Here is a 13893-nt window from a genome sequence, read left to right as displayed (position 1 = left end):
CTCTTATGTCATGCTCTCATGGGTAAAGCAAGAAATAAATAAACATGGTGGGTTCAACCTTCCATTCAATACTTCCCCTAATTTATAGCATGTTAATATTTACTACATGTTATTGCTTAAAACACCAACAAAAACAGCCTGCGTTGCTGGGGTAAACGGGGAAGGGGTAGGGATCGGGTGGAAAAAACGCGAGGAAAAAGGGTATGGAACAGCACCCTATCCCGATAAGGAAGCCCGTTTCTAATAAGCAGCTCAGTTTAATTTCCTCAACCCGTAAAATTCAAAAAAAAAAAAAAAAAAAAAAAAAAAAAAGTAAAAAGAAAGCTACCCACACACAAGTATGCAGTGCGGACCTATTTTTTCAAAGAGTAACCAGAGACGGTTTTGATTCATTGGTGTGGCAGCTCCCATTTTGGGGTGTCCTTAAACTTAATGCTTTTTAATACATCTTTAATCTGAAGTCAAAAGCAGCCCTCATAATTACGACGTCTTCGAAAATCTCATTCAAAATTGCAGTCACCGTTGAAGATATTTTAGATCCTCCAATTGGTTACTTTAAAACTTGGCAATATTTCTTTAGTACGCGTTTATTTTCAACCGACTAACCGGTTTACTTTACGAGAGAGAAGGCAGTGGGAAACGAAGCACTTTATGAGATTGCAGGTTACAGAGCAGGAATATTTGAGACTACTTGTTCAATGACACAGGCGCGACGATAAGGTTCCCTATTCGGTTGCTCATTTCAGGCATTGAATAACACCTGTCATATTTGATGATAATTTGCAGCTTTTGCTCTAAACCAGCTGACTTTTACCGAGGATATCGTGATGGACATGTGTGGATCAGTTTTCCACCGTCGCTGTTTCACTCCGTCGAATACAATTCTCGCACTGCTGAGAAATTGACAGATCTTCTAAATTGGTCTATTATTTGACGCCCAAGCGATTTTTCTCTTTCAATTCTTCTTTTTTCTTGATGCTGTTGTTATTGTTGTTGTTGTTGTTGTTGTTGTTGTTGTTATTGTTTTAATTTTTGGAAGGAGGTGGTTGGGTGGGATTGGGGAAAAGAAGTTGCAGTTAGAGGGCAACAGTTGATTTGCAGACATAGACTGAAGTATGACGTAATGATGGAAGTCAGTGGAGGAGGTTAGCAAGACTAATTTATTACGTCGTCAGTCACATAATCCTATTGTGAGGTACATGGAGATCTTTAGGTTATCACTTCCTCTTTAAAAAAGCCATGTAATGCCAGCCAAACAATTCAAAGAAAAAGTGAAAGACTGGTGCAGCTTCGCCGACATTCCCAAAGAATAATGACCTGCTATAGTAATTTCAAACGTTAGGTATTTTACAGGGGATCTAGAATCGCCTTTTTCGGAAACACCCTTCATTTCGATCACTCGTAAACAGGAAGAAATTAGAACAACAGCTTTGATTTCCTGAAAAACAATTTTCTTATCAACAATACTTCCTCAGTACATTATGCCAAAAAACATTTTTTGGGGGGGAGGGGGTGGGGGGGGGGCATAAGCTGCAAGTTATCTCGGCAAATCAAGCTCTATAATTGTTAACGCAGCTATAAAGAAAAATGTTCGAATATTATAGGGTGTCAGACGCAAATCAGCAGTCAAAGAGGGCACTTAACGTGCATGCCTGTGTTTTGTTTCCTGTTCTGAACTCAAAAATTACTCATTTCATTTGCTATTCTACTCAACGCTAGAAGTTTTTTTTCTCCTTTTTTTAATTTTATTTTCTCCATATGTTGTTATATTGTAATAAATTGACTTGTTTCCACCCATTGATAACAAAGCAGATGAAAAATAGAGTCCGACAGAAATATATTCAATAAGAAAGTGAACTTAAGGATGTCAGCAAAGTCGAACACAACGATGAATGGAACACAGCCACCAAGCTGTGCTTCAGTAATCCTGCAGCACAGGAAATTGGAGAAAACCTTCGCTTACTGCTACTTGGAATCCTTTAATCGGAATGATCGTCTACAAGACAAAAACTATGAGAAAGGCAACTGACGTTATGGTAGTTTTTTTTTGCCATAGATATGCAAATTACTGTAGCTGGGTGATTTTATTGTTGCGGTGGGACGACTTGATACCACATTAAATTGCTTTCTTTCAATATATTTTCTAAGCAAGCACTTGTTCCTTACCTGAGGGGAAAAAAATCTCTCAGCCTCACCGTAAAAAAATTTTTTCCTAACTTTGCGAGCTTCTTCATTTCCCACGATGCGGTAATGCAATGTTAGTTTCAAAGCTCCACTTGTTATTTTCACTTACCGGCTAAATTAATACGAGCCAGGTTGGCTCTTTTGTTCAAAACCTCTCCTCCTTTAATATTAAAAAAAATTACGCCGCTGGATTTACTTTAGTTTAAAAGGTTTTGCATAGGTTTATATTGGCTGAGGGTACTATCGGAAAGAATTCTGTTTCACAATTCACAATGTCAGTGTGGAAAAAAATGTAACGTTCTCAAAGGAATGATGTATGTAAAAAATTCTCAACAAACAGGACGAAACACAGATCGAACAAGTTCTACATCTGAGCAACATGTGATCTCTCGTGATTTCCGCGATGCAGAATAATTTCAATATTTACATTTCAAGCCACACTTTAATTTTACGTTAATTTGACTACATACAAAATCTTTTTCCCAATTCATTCGCAGGGGCGTAGCGTCCATATACGCACGTACGCCCGTGCGTACAGCTGAAATCTGGAAATTTTTTTTTTATTCCCTTATAGCATCTTACAAAATAGGACCGATTTTTAAATTTCGAATTATACTGGCGTTTGTGTTTGTCTTTCCAGTACCTTTTAATTACTCCATAAACAACAAGAAACGTTATTTGGCTTCCTAGATGTGTTAACTCCCTAGTTATTTTAGGAAGCCAACACCCGTCTAGCTTTAATTTTTATTTGATGCAAATGTCTTCTTTTCTAAATGTAAGAGCTAATAAAGTTGTTGTTGTTGTTGTTGTTGTTGTTGTTGTTGTAACGTAATGGTGGATTGAAACGGAAAAAAAAAAGCTCCACCCCATGTGGTCCTCGCCTTTCCCCAATCCCCTGTCCCGGGTTATTTTTGAGGAGAGATTACCTTTAAATGCTATGTGGCTTCAGAAATAATTGTACTCAACTCAGAACAGGAATATATACATGCAAAATGCAACTGAAGTCATTGACTGTGTAAATCCTCTGCGAGTTGAAATTCACAGTTTATCACAGTATTACCTGACACAGTTGTATCATGGCTCGAAAATCCATACATGATTACTTTAACGTGATCAACAAGACCACTGAACAAAGTGCAAATGCTGAAGGTCGAGGCCAACTCAGCGTCTTCATGCTGGAAGAGGAGTCTGTATCTTCCCTTTTTAGATCACCTCATCAACCAGCTTGATGAGCAATTAGTCAAACCTCTCCCTGGCTTCCAAGCGCAGCTTCTTATTCCTGGTCAGTTGTGTATATATATAAGCTAGTCATAGGGATGCCGCAGGAAAAGGTGACAGTTTGAGAACAGAACAGAGAAACGAAGCCACGGGCTTAAAAGCTACATATGTTGTTTACCCTACTGACGGCAAAGAGATCACTGCTCCTATGCTGTTAGCATAAAACAACATTAATTCGTTGATTCTATATATATTCCAGCGAAGCTCACTGAGCTAACAGAAAGAGCCGTTAATGATATCTTCAGCTGCTTCGGCAGTGACATGGAAATCTCTAAGGGCGAGTTCAAATCCGAGGTCAAAAGATGGAGGAAAAAGTGAAATGTGTGGAATAGATGGTAATGTGAAGCTGAAGACTTTGGTTGAGTCTCTTGATCATGGCAACCCTCAATTCTATCCCGGAGATTATGTTGCTAAGATAACATTGTCGACGAATCCTGTGTCAACTTGCACTAAGGAGCGTAGTTTCAGCAGTATGAAGAGATTGAAAACGCCCTTACGAAGTACCATGACAGACGGGAGATTAAACTCTATAGCAATTTTACACATTCACAAGCACAAGGACGTTGACCTTAATGATGTTATAACAGAGTTCACCCGTCTAAAGGGTAGACGTCTTGCCCTTTGCTTGTAAACCCCCTATTTTTACCATTGTTTTACCTCATTTTTTTGATGTAGGTTACCGAAAACTCTAGAGATGGGTAAAATAAACAACTAACTACTGCATTTTCCGTCGCATTTATTTACAAAAAAGTTCCGCGGAAATAGCTGGAAATGGCATTTCCGAAACCCTAAATTTCACAATTTTCTGTGGGAACATGCCCCCAGGTCCCCCTAGTTTGGGGCCTTCGGCGCTTGCAATTTCCGCGCTGTGCGTACACCTTCAAAATCTCACCCTACGCCCCTGATTCGTCCTTATTGCACAGATAGTCTGCTAAGCAATGTAATTGTTCTCTTTACGAAATATTACAGACTCCTTGTTGCATTCACCTGGCGAGACTGTACAGAATGAGTTTCCGTGGCACAAGTGATTCACTAAGTGGTCCTTAATGAGATCACGGGCGCTTTCCATTCGACCAAAAATTCCGAAATTTTCGAAACGGGGACAAATGGTACGAAAATTTCCTGGGATAAGTTCCAGAAAATCCGGAAATTGTTGAATTTTCGAAAAGCGAGCCATTCAACCGAAAGTTCCGGAAATTTCGAGACGAAAACCAAATGGAACAGAAATTTCGAGGAAAAATGTTCGAAAATTTGGGTATACCTCACGAGGTTGTCCTCTTTTTCGGAAACTATATGCAAATTCGCAATTTTCCTATTCAGCGCTAGTTCTTTTGGCCGCGATTACAGCGAGTTGGACATCTCGCGCAATTTTTGGTCTCCGTAAAGAGCTATAAAGGCTGCTGTTCACTGGTGCGTAAGCTTCAACATAGTCACCCGGACGTCTTGCTCAGAAATTTCTAAACAAAAGGCGCTAATTATCAACATTTCACTCTTTCTGTGTATGCTTGCCTTTGCCTAAGCACTAGTGAAAATCAGCTGTAAGCGTTTAAAATTACTGACTGCTTGTAATCATAACTAACAAAATAAAGTTAAAATTGACAAAATCATCACAATTCATGAAGGCAAAACGAGAATCAAAGTTTACTGTCGCTCTTTAATCCTTGCGCTACGAAAGCAGAAAACATGTTATTAAACGAAATGGATCATTGTGGAAATACGTTCTTCGCTTTTTGATAACAACGATAAATATAGCGACTTTACGCGTCGTTTAACTCACCCTTTTTCCCACGCACTTCTACATGTACGTTTTGCAGACATTCCAATGGTCAATTTGTCACAAAATTATACAACTTCATACCTTGGTTGCATCTGTACATCGTGATCTACATCGATTTACTAAGTTTGTGTCGTAAAACAAATTTAAATTCTGAGCAAAATTAAAATTGCTGTAACGAGTCAGATTTAATTATACTAGATACACAGGCGCCGTTAATGAATTTACGTAGCCTCTGGCCAACAACACCCAGCATGTCGCAACATGTCGCAACATGTCGCGACACGTCGCAGCAGGGTGGCCAAACGTACGCAAGATGTTCCTTCCAACAATGTTGCGTTTAAATGTTGCGATCGTTTGGCCGGGGCTTTACATGCACTTGTTCTACTCATAGGTCTATAGGCTGTTAAATCGTGGATAATGCTACCAAAATTCTTGGGAGTATGAAAGATATAACACATTATTTTCAAGAAAATGCCCACACTTTAAAATTGGAAAGACAAGTTTCGGATACTCCGTATCCATCGCGCTCAGTTTCAAGATGTTTACAAGTGATAAAGATTAAATGTGAAAAAGGGTGATCGAAAATTACAATACTAGAATAAGATCGCTAATCAAATACAATGTGTGGAAAAAAAAACATCACACAATACCTGAGGGGAAATGGCCCACATGAAATAAATAATTATAGACTAAAGAAAAAAAAAGGAGAGAAAAACAATATATGAATAAAGTTAAATTGAACTAAAAGTGTTAAAATACATGCTTGAGCTGTTTATTGATCATGAGCGAGGGTCGCTCCCATTCTATGTTAAGGGTTTTTTTGATTTGGAGTTGAAAATACGTGGGAGCCGAGTCCAGAAGGGAAAAAGAACTGAGTCTTCAAACATAAATTCTCACTTGACTCAGAACTCTTTAAGACTCCTTTTAATGCATAGAACTCAGGGCTTCCGTCTGGCTTAATGCAATTATAAAATGCACGTGATCGCCACAACATGCTGTAAGTCTTTTTATAGCCGTATTCAAATCAATGTAACAGAAGGGACGGCCAAAGTCTAAGGTTCTTGTAGAGAGAACAATAGGGATTAATAAAAATAATAGATATTTGTTAATTGTCCAGGCACCCAGCATAATGGAAAATATTGCATCCAGCTTGGCCCGATAGTCGAAGGCCTAATTATTAATGCCAGGAATAGAGATCTACTACTTTTGCATTGGAATCCGGCACTCGAAGGATTAATAGAGTAACAAGTACAGTTTTTATTTTTTTTTTTTAAGAATTTGGCAATTATCATGTGACTGCCGCCAGAAATTTCATTAGTACGTTCTTCCGTCACTGAACTGACATTGACTTGGAAACAAAAGGATTGTTTTTAGCACACATAATTTGCATCCGTCGGTTATTCTAGTTCAGTTCGAGAAGTTTTGCTGGGCGTTGCATTGCACTTTGTGTCTTCTTGTGTTACCAGGCGTGTTCGAACTAACTTCTACATACGGAATCATGACGATCTCTTTTGCCTTGTTTTGCATCATACTGGGACTTGGGGCTGCCAACGGTAGGTTTAAGTTCCTCTTTATTTATCCTGATCGCTTATTAAAACTCGCGAATAGATATGTGGTCTTACCCGCGCTTTGTGAGTGACAAAATCTGAAACTTGACCTGCCAGATAAGCTCGTTTAGTAAAATCTAGTTTAAATACTAATATTTCACATTGAAGACAATTTCAAGATATCACTTCCAGAGCGAACTTTGAACAGAGCCGTTTCTAAAACACTCCCAAGATACATTTCATACACCGCTGATTTGGAAGTTCGTCACACGGTGACGAAAAAATTATCATCTGAGATCGAATCCTCTGGAGATAGTGAAATATTAAATGGAATCATCTCCAGTACAGAGGGTTCACTAATTAAATACATGGAGCTGCACGTTCACCGCATTAAAAGCATTGAAATTGTTGACCATTAGAGGAATAATTGATAGTATTACCAACAGTTAGCGACGTGTTTTCATTTACTTAAACTCTTGCTCTTGGCACGCCAAAAATGTTTCATAACGGTCAACTTTGGAAGTTGATATGTTGTAAGTACTGCGTAAATTGTTTGCACTTCAAGAAGGAAATAGTACAAACACGTGTATTTATGCAGACGGTTTCATTGTTGCGCTTCGACAAGCTACAAAGGCGGGAAAAATTATACATGTACATTTAAGTTATCGTGATCACAGCTTCAATTAAAGGAAAGCAATAAATCAGACCATTCTGTTCACGGTATTTTCAATATTGTATGATTCTGGAATGTTGCGAAACAGTAGAGTCGCTCATTAAACCGGATTCATGAGAACGAATCGTGCATGGTTGATGATAACATTGATCACGGCGAATAAATATTCCACTCAACATTCCACTTGTCTTTATTTAACATTGCACTTGAATGTTTCGATATTTTCAGTAAAGACTCGTAGGCCTTGTTATGATCAACGTCGTCCTATTCTTTAGTTTTTGCGTATCTTGACTCACTTCATCAGATCTAAAAATGACTCATAGAAGCGTATGTGCGTTAGGCTACCCCTTTCCGTGCACATCTGTTTGCTAACCGACATTCCTGGGAAATGAAGTCAGAATTAAAGTGAATATTAAACGTCTAATTACGCAAAGCAACCGACGAAGCGTAGGATAGCTTTATTTCATAACTTAAACTCAATCTTTATCGCGAAATTAAACTTTTCAGCTGTGGAATCTTTAGCAGATCGGCCCGAGCGCGACATAGTCCATGTTGGCAAACGAGGTCCTCGATAGTCCTCCATGTCAGCGCGAATCACCTGTCTTTAGGTTTTCATATTAGGACTTGTTCTATAGAGTACTTAATCAGTTCTGCCGAGCCCAGACGAAAAATTCAGATATTACTCTTCTAAAGGGATGGTTAAGTTGATAGGACTGTTGTAGAAGGAGAAAATGAAGCATTTGGGTGTTTGAGCGAGACGTGCGCGTTAACTCGTCCATGCCAAATGACATATATGTTCATGGTCATTAAACAAAACACTAAAGCATAATCCGCAAGTACCAACCCCGTCAAGTGGATGCTTGTGTACAGACACCTTTGCGGATGAGACAATGATTGATTGTCACCTATTGCAACGGTTGTTTTTCATAGCCGTGCTCACTGCTCCGAGCAATAAGGACTGAAGAGCTGACCGCTGATCATCAAGGTCGAATGTATGTTTATTGTTTCGTTCGTCCACATTTCATAAAACTAAAATTTCGTTTTGTGATAAATGCGCCTACATAATATAACATTCTTATATACTTTTTCCGTTTGAAAATAGTGCAAAAATGCATTTATGTTTCTCAATTGTTTAATAACAATATTTAACAGTTATTCGCCGTGGACGGATGAACATTGTTGAATATTTACAGAGACGAAGTCGACTTAAATATTCACAAATGTTCATAATGTTCAAAATGTTCAAAATACCTGAGGCATTTTTTTAAGTATAATTTTCAGACGTGAATAAAAAATGCTTCAAAATAACAGACCAACTCATGGAAACACAACGCAATAGCTCGTTCACAGTATACGCATACCTCAATGTGCGGCCGTAGTGTTAAAATTAAACTTACATCTTTTGTGAAATAATTTAGTCATCGATTTAGGCAGTAGAAAATCTAAAGATGCACTACGGAAGAGAAATTCATACCGTACCGTTGTTTCATCGTCGTTGCCTCATGCACAGTTGTACTCTTCGTCTAAAAATGAGTAGCATCGGAAGAAAGGTACATTTCGATAACTTAACATACACACGATCTACAAAACCAATGCGCCACTGGTCTTTACAATTCTTTTAAGAATACGTTGAATACCAGCCTTAACAATATTTTAGCCCAAAGGAGATGGCACTTATTCCTAGAATTCCCCACGTTCTTTTAAAACATCTTGGACTTTGGGTGATTCCATTCGAATAAATGAAATTCAAAAACCGTCCACCGAGTTTTTTGATAGCTTAGCTTATATATAGCAATCGTGATTTGAAGATGCTGGCGATTTCTCGACTGAGAATGCCATTGCTGCGCACTGTTTTTGGAAAGTATAAAACTGTTATTTATTCCGGTGGAATAAATTGGCATAACTTGGTCTAGCTAGTAAAACTAGCTAGTAAAACTATTCTAGCTAATAAAACTATTCGATCGACAATCAAAACATTGCTCTTATTAAATCTCAATGTCCCTATGAAACTTAAGATTCTTACAAAAAGGCGAACTAAGAAAACAATTAGATTATTCGCTCCATATCTCTTTACTTGATAGTTGACTCGGGCTGGGCCCTCGTCAACTATCACGCGCTATAATTCACCACTAAATTTTCTCCGATTCTTATTGTTTTGAATGGATCACGTGACGCGACAATGTTCATCCGCGGAGAGACACCATCAGCTCATAATGCCCGCCCGAGAAAAATACCCAGATTGATAGTACTCGTCCGTGAATTTTTTCTGTAAACAAGCGGGTTTATAAAAAATAAACAATTGAAATTCTGATAAGTGTTTTTCATTTGCTTTTTTTTTATGTCTGTTTTCTTTTTCACATTTTACATTTCCCTATCACGAATTTCATTTAAAATAATTAGTTGAAAATTATTCAATAGGATTTTTTAACTGGCGCGTGGAAAAAAAAAATAGTGGTGAACAGTAAAGACAACAGAGTGTTTCTGTCTTGGAACTATCGGCCTTGTAGATGCCCCTTGGAAATTTGATGTTCTTAAAACTAGCATATTTGCCCTCGAAACTTCGCTTCTCCGGAAAATATTTGTTTTAAGAACATCAAATTTCCGCGGGGCAACTATCAGGTGACAGTTCCTCGACAGAAACACTATTGTTTAAATAGAAATCTCGAGCTGATAATCTAATTGTTTAATAGAAATATAGATTACTTCATGGAAAGTGCTTTGTACGGTATTTACGCACGAGTTTTCTGATACAAAAACAACGAGTGCGTAAGTACCGTACAAAGCACTTTCCATGCTGTAATTTGTTTATTTTATACTAACTGAGATTTTCACCCTCAACCAGATTTTCACCCTTCATTCGGCAGAACAAATGTCAAGTTATGCTTTTATTCCGTCTGAGTGCAAACACTTTGTCGCTTCTTTAAAAACCTAGGGTAAATATTTTTCGTACAGAATGTTTACCTGGTCATCAGTCAATGCTTCAGCTGCGTTTGATTTGTTTCCTTTGCCTCGCTTTTTTTTTAAAGTCGTTTGCTTCGAGCTTTCAAACATTTCCTTGCTTGGTAAAACTCTCTGTCGTCGATAATGCTTACGGCATATTTGCCTTCTTTAAGCAAGCTAACCTTAACGTCTCGTCGGGTTTTTGCTCGAGTCCTTTTGTTCTGCTGTTCCTGGATGTACTTTTCAATGAGCTTATCTAAAGCGATAAACCTATTCGAACTTTCCGACATTGCCCGTGGTTTATAGCTAATTTGCGAGAAAACTGGAGTAAACTTGTGGAAGCTCTACAAACTTCTGTGAATAAAGATTAAAGAGGCGCCAACAACAACGTGAACGCTTTGCAAACTGACTGATTCATTTTGACAGCTGATTTCTGATTGGATGAAACGCTTTTCCCACGTGTGAGAAAGTCGTTTCGCGATTGTGATTGGATAAATAAATTTCCGTATGAGTTTTTCTTGCGATCGATTCTATGCGAAAATCTTGGTATGTATGAAATAAACACGATTTTTAACCAATCGGTGCGCGCATATTTTCTTTGGGCTATTTTCTACAAAAATGTACACTAGGAGGAAATTTCATAGCGGCTTGAAGAGATCTCCTGCTCTTAGATAATGTAAATAATATTCGGTAAATGAATACAACTGAAGATGGAACATGACTGAACGACCCATTGAACTTTAGGTTTTTACGTGTTTCCATCGAGTTAAAGCAACACGAGAGGAAATGTGAGAACGCGAGACCTAGGGAACACAGGAAAAATGTGGAAAATGGAAAATATCGCGAGAAAAAGGAAAGAAAAGAAACTGTATAGTTTGATTATCAAAATGTAAATTCTCTTTGCTCGCATCATTATATTAATTACGTCAACGACTCGTGCTAGTTTCGGGTTTCCATCGAGTTATAGAGGTACGTCTTTTATTAAGCGACGCGCGCTCTCTTGCAAGATTTTTTTCTAATTTTTTTTATTCCCACAGCTCATATGCATGATGGCATGAACACAACCCAGTGTCACTCGTGCCTCGAGGATGACTTCGATTTGTGCGTGAATCAATCTACAGTCCAAAATTGCACGTCCCCTACCACTGAGAGCTGTTTCTCGGCTGCTGGAAGATACAAGTTCACCAATGGCTCTACAGTTGTCCTTGCCAGTGTTGCCAGAGGTTGTATTGCCTGCCCAAGTAAGATAAAGATTGTGTTATCATTAATAATATAAGCTATTCAACAAAACTTCGACGAGCGGTTAGCGATGAAAACAATAGCTTTAAAGGAAGCTCCCCATAGCGGCGACTTTCAGCTATTTTCAGTCATTTTCAGTGTTGAAAGTGAAAAGCTACCGAGGCTGTATTTAATGACTATTTACTGGATCTAAAATGAAATATCTGTTATTTAAAGAGTGATTCAACCTCGTCAGTGCGAGCATTCGGCGGCCAGAATAAGCGCCGTATACAGGAGTTCAATTGCGCAAGATCAAACTTCATTGTGGTACTAAAACTGGGTCCTAGTTTGTAAAGTCGAAGTTTTGGAAAGCACACGCAAGGAGTCCATGGCTCCTGCTACCCGCATAATTATTTCTGCCTCCCTATTCCTCCCTCCGTTGTCACAGTGCTACAAAAGATATTGCCGGATATTTTGTAAATAAGAGATATATATTTGGCTTGATGCCTTTGTAGCTGCCATATTGGAACAGATATTTTCTTTCCCCAAAATTTTATTTGATAGATTCTTGGGAATGATTATCTTCTGGTGTTTTTTCATTACTGCAGACGTCACAGAAGGCTGTAAAAACTTCAAAATATTCTTTGATGCACGTGACGGTTTGTCCTTGCTGGATTGTAACATAGTCTGCTGCAGGGGTGACCAATGCAACAACCAGACCGTTTCGTTGCAGCCAACTGAAGCAACTCCTACAACTCCTACAACTCCTACAACCAGTGCCATGTCAAACACTAGCACTACTGATGAACCTACAACTGCAGGACATCCGAGCCGCTATAGCCCTACAACTGCAGTGTTGGCCTTTGCAACCATTATTGGTGGTTTTTTCTTTTAATTCAGAAACATTTTAAGACCGTTTCAAGACAAGCAGCCATTTTTTTGCTATTATTGTTATTAATTGCTATTTCTAGGTGTATGACTTTTAACGTCATGTGTGTTGACTTTGTTACAGTAGTAAATTCGAAATAAACACAATATTAACAGACGTAGTGCATCCTTGTTCCAGCGTGCACACGCCTTCCGCCTGGTCCGCTAAATTCTCGGCTTTTAATGTTCGACTTGATCAATATATTTTTCTGATGAAGTAGGCACTATAATCATCTTGGTTAGGCTCGGAGTAGTGTTAATTAAGCCAGGATGCGATACCCCCTGAAGAAACTGTATTTTGACCCACCAAATGGACCTCATTCTTGCTTGTACATCCAACGCCACTTTGTTCCTCAAAGTTCTACCATCAACACGCTTCCCCCCAGGGTGGGTTATCTGTTGTAGGCCAGTTTAAGTTTCTCACCTCTGAAATCTAATCGAAAAAGCGGAATGGGAGGGAGGGGAGCAACCTGACATTTTGGCCCCTCCCTGCGACGCTATGTCCGAGTGTATTGAACCTCTTTTAGTTAAAGGTTTGTAATCGTACGAATAATTGACGACATCGGGAGATGGCGTTATCTGGAGTGCGCGTTGATTGAGTCTCGAGTATAACTACAGATAGAACTGGACGACACACAAGTCATTTCCGAAACAAACTTTGTCATTACTGGATTTTGGTTTTAAACAAAATGCAGCTCGGAAAAGGAACCTATTCAGGCTAGTCATAAATCAAACTAGGCTTATTTCGGGCCAAATATCACAGTGTTTGCGTCATACATGCATTTGGTTAGCACGCATACAGTCGTGTCAAGGCTGGTTTTCACTACACATATTAAAAGCAAGAGCACAGGTGGACTTACGCAGACGCAATAAGACGTTGATAATTAACTCCTTCTTTTATCCAATTTCCCAATAAAAGGCGGTTGTCATACTCATCATATTTGCCCCCGAAAATCTGTCAAAATTGGCCGTTTTTTGATACCTTTTTCTAGCGCTATAGCTCTACACTTTGCAGAATCTTTACTGCAGCTTCCAGAAATCGTTACTGGCTCTTAGCAGAGATTTCAGTGCGTGTGCGAAACGTCTACAAAGGTGGTTTTCACTAACGCATAGGCATAACCAATATACAGACGTGCAGTGCGGAGCTGCTAAGTCGCGCCCTTTGTTGGGAAATTGTCCTAACAAAATGAAATAACCATCATCAATTTTCTGAGTCTGCGTATATCGGTTTATGCTTCGATTATTTTGTATCGTCATTTTGCGAGAGGCCTTTCTCGCCATAAGACAGTCCATCGCTGCTTAAATTCGTTCCAGCTTTTATTTGTTTCTGTAGCGATCGTGGTGATCGT

At 38.8% G+C, this 13893-nt stretch overlaps 1 protein-coding gene across 1 annotated transcript; it reads left to right on the top strand.

The window, feature by feature from the left end:
- Positions 1 to 6408: 6408 nt before the first annotated feature.
- LOC145487398 (putative skeletal organic matrix protein 2) lies at positions 6409 to 13610 on the top strand. Its single transcript, XM_081466162.1, has 3 exons — positions 6409 to 6792; positions 11437 to 11640; positions 12226 to 13610. Exons 1-3 carry the CDS (start codon positions 6738 to 6740, stop codon positions 12510 to 12512), a joined length of 546 nt encoding a protein of 181 aa, XP_081322288.1. The 5' UTR covers positions 6409 to 6737; the 3' UTR covers positions 12513 to 13610.
- The last annotated feature ends 283 nt before the right edge of the window (positions 13611 to 13893 follow it).

Source organism: Orbicella franksi, chromosome 5, assembly GCF_964199315.1.
Source record: "Orbicella franksi chromosome 5, jaOrbFran1.1, whole genome shotgun sequence".
Classification (NCBI taxonomy): domain Eukaryota; kingdom Metazoa; phylum Cnidaria; class Anthozoa; order Scleractinia; family Merulinidae; genus Orbicella; species Orbicella franksi.
This window is presented reverse-complemented; position numbering and strand designations above follow the sequence as displayed.

Bases quoted from the DNA above. Each gene is read 5' to 3' on its own strand.
- LOC145487398 (XM_081466162.1), top strand. From the start codon at position 6,738: ATGACGATCTCTTTTGCCTTGTTTTGCATCATACTGGGACTTGGGGCT. The intron at 6,793-11,436 runs GTAGGTTTAAGT...TTATTCCCACAG, and splicing joins GGGACTTGGGGCTGCCAACG to CTCATATGCATGATGGCATG. The intron at 11,641-12,225 runs GTAAGATAAAGA...TCATTACTGCAG, and splicing joins AGGTTGTATTGCCTGCCCAA to ACGTCACAGAAGGCTGTAAA.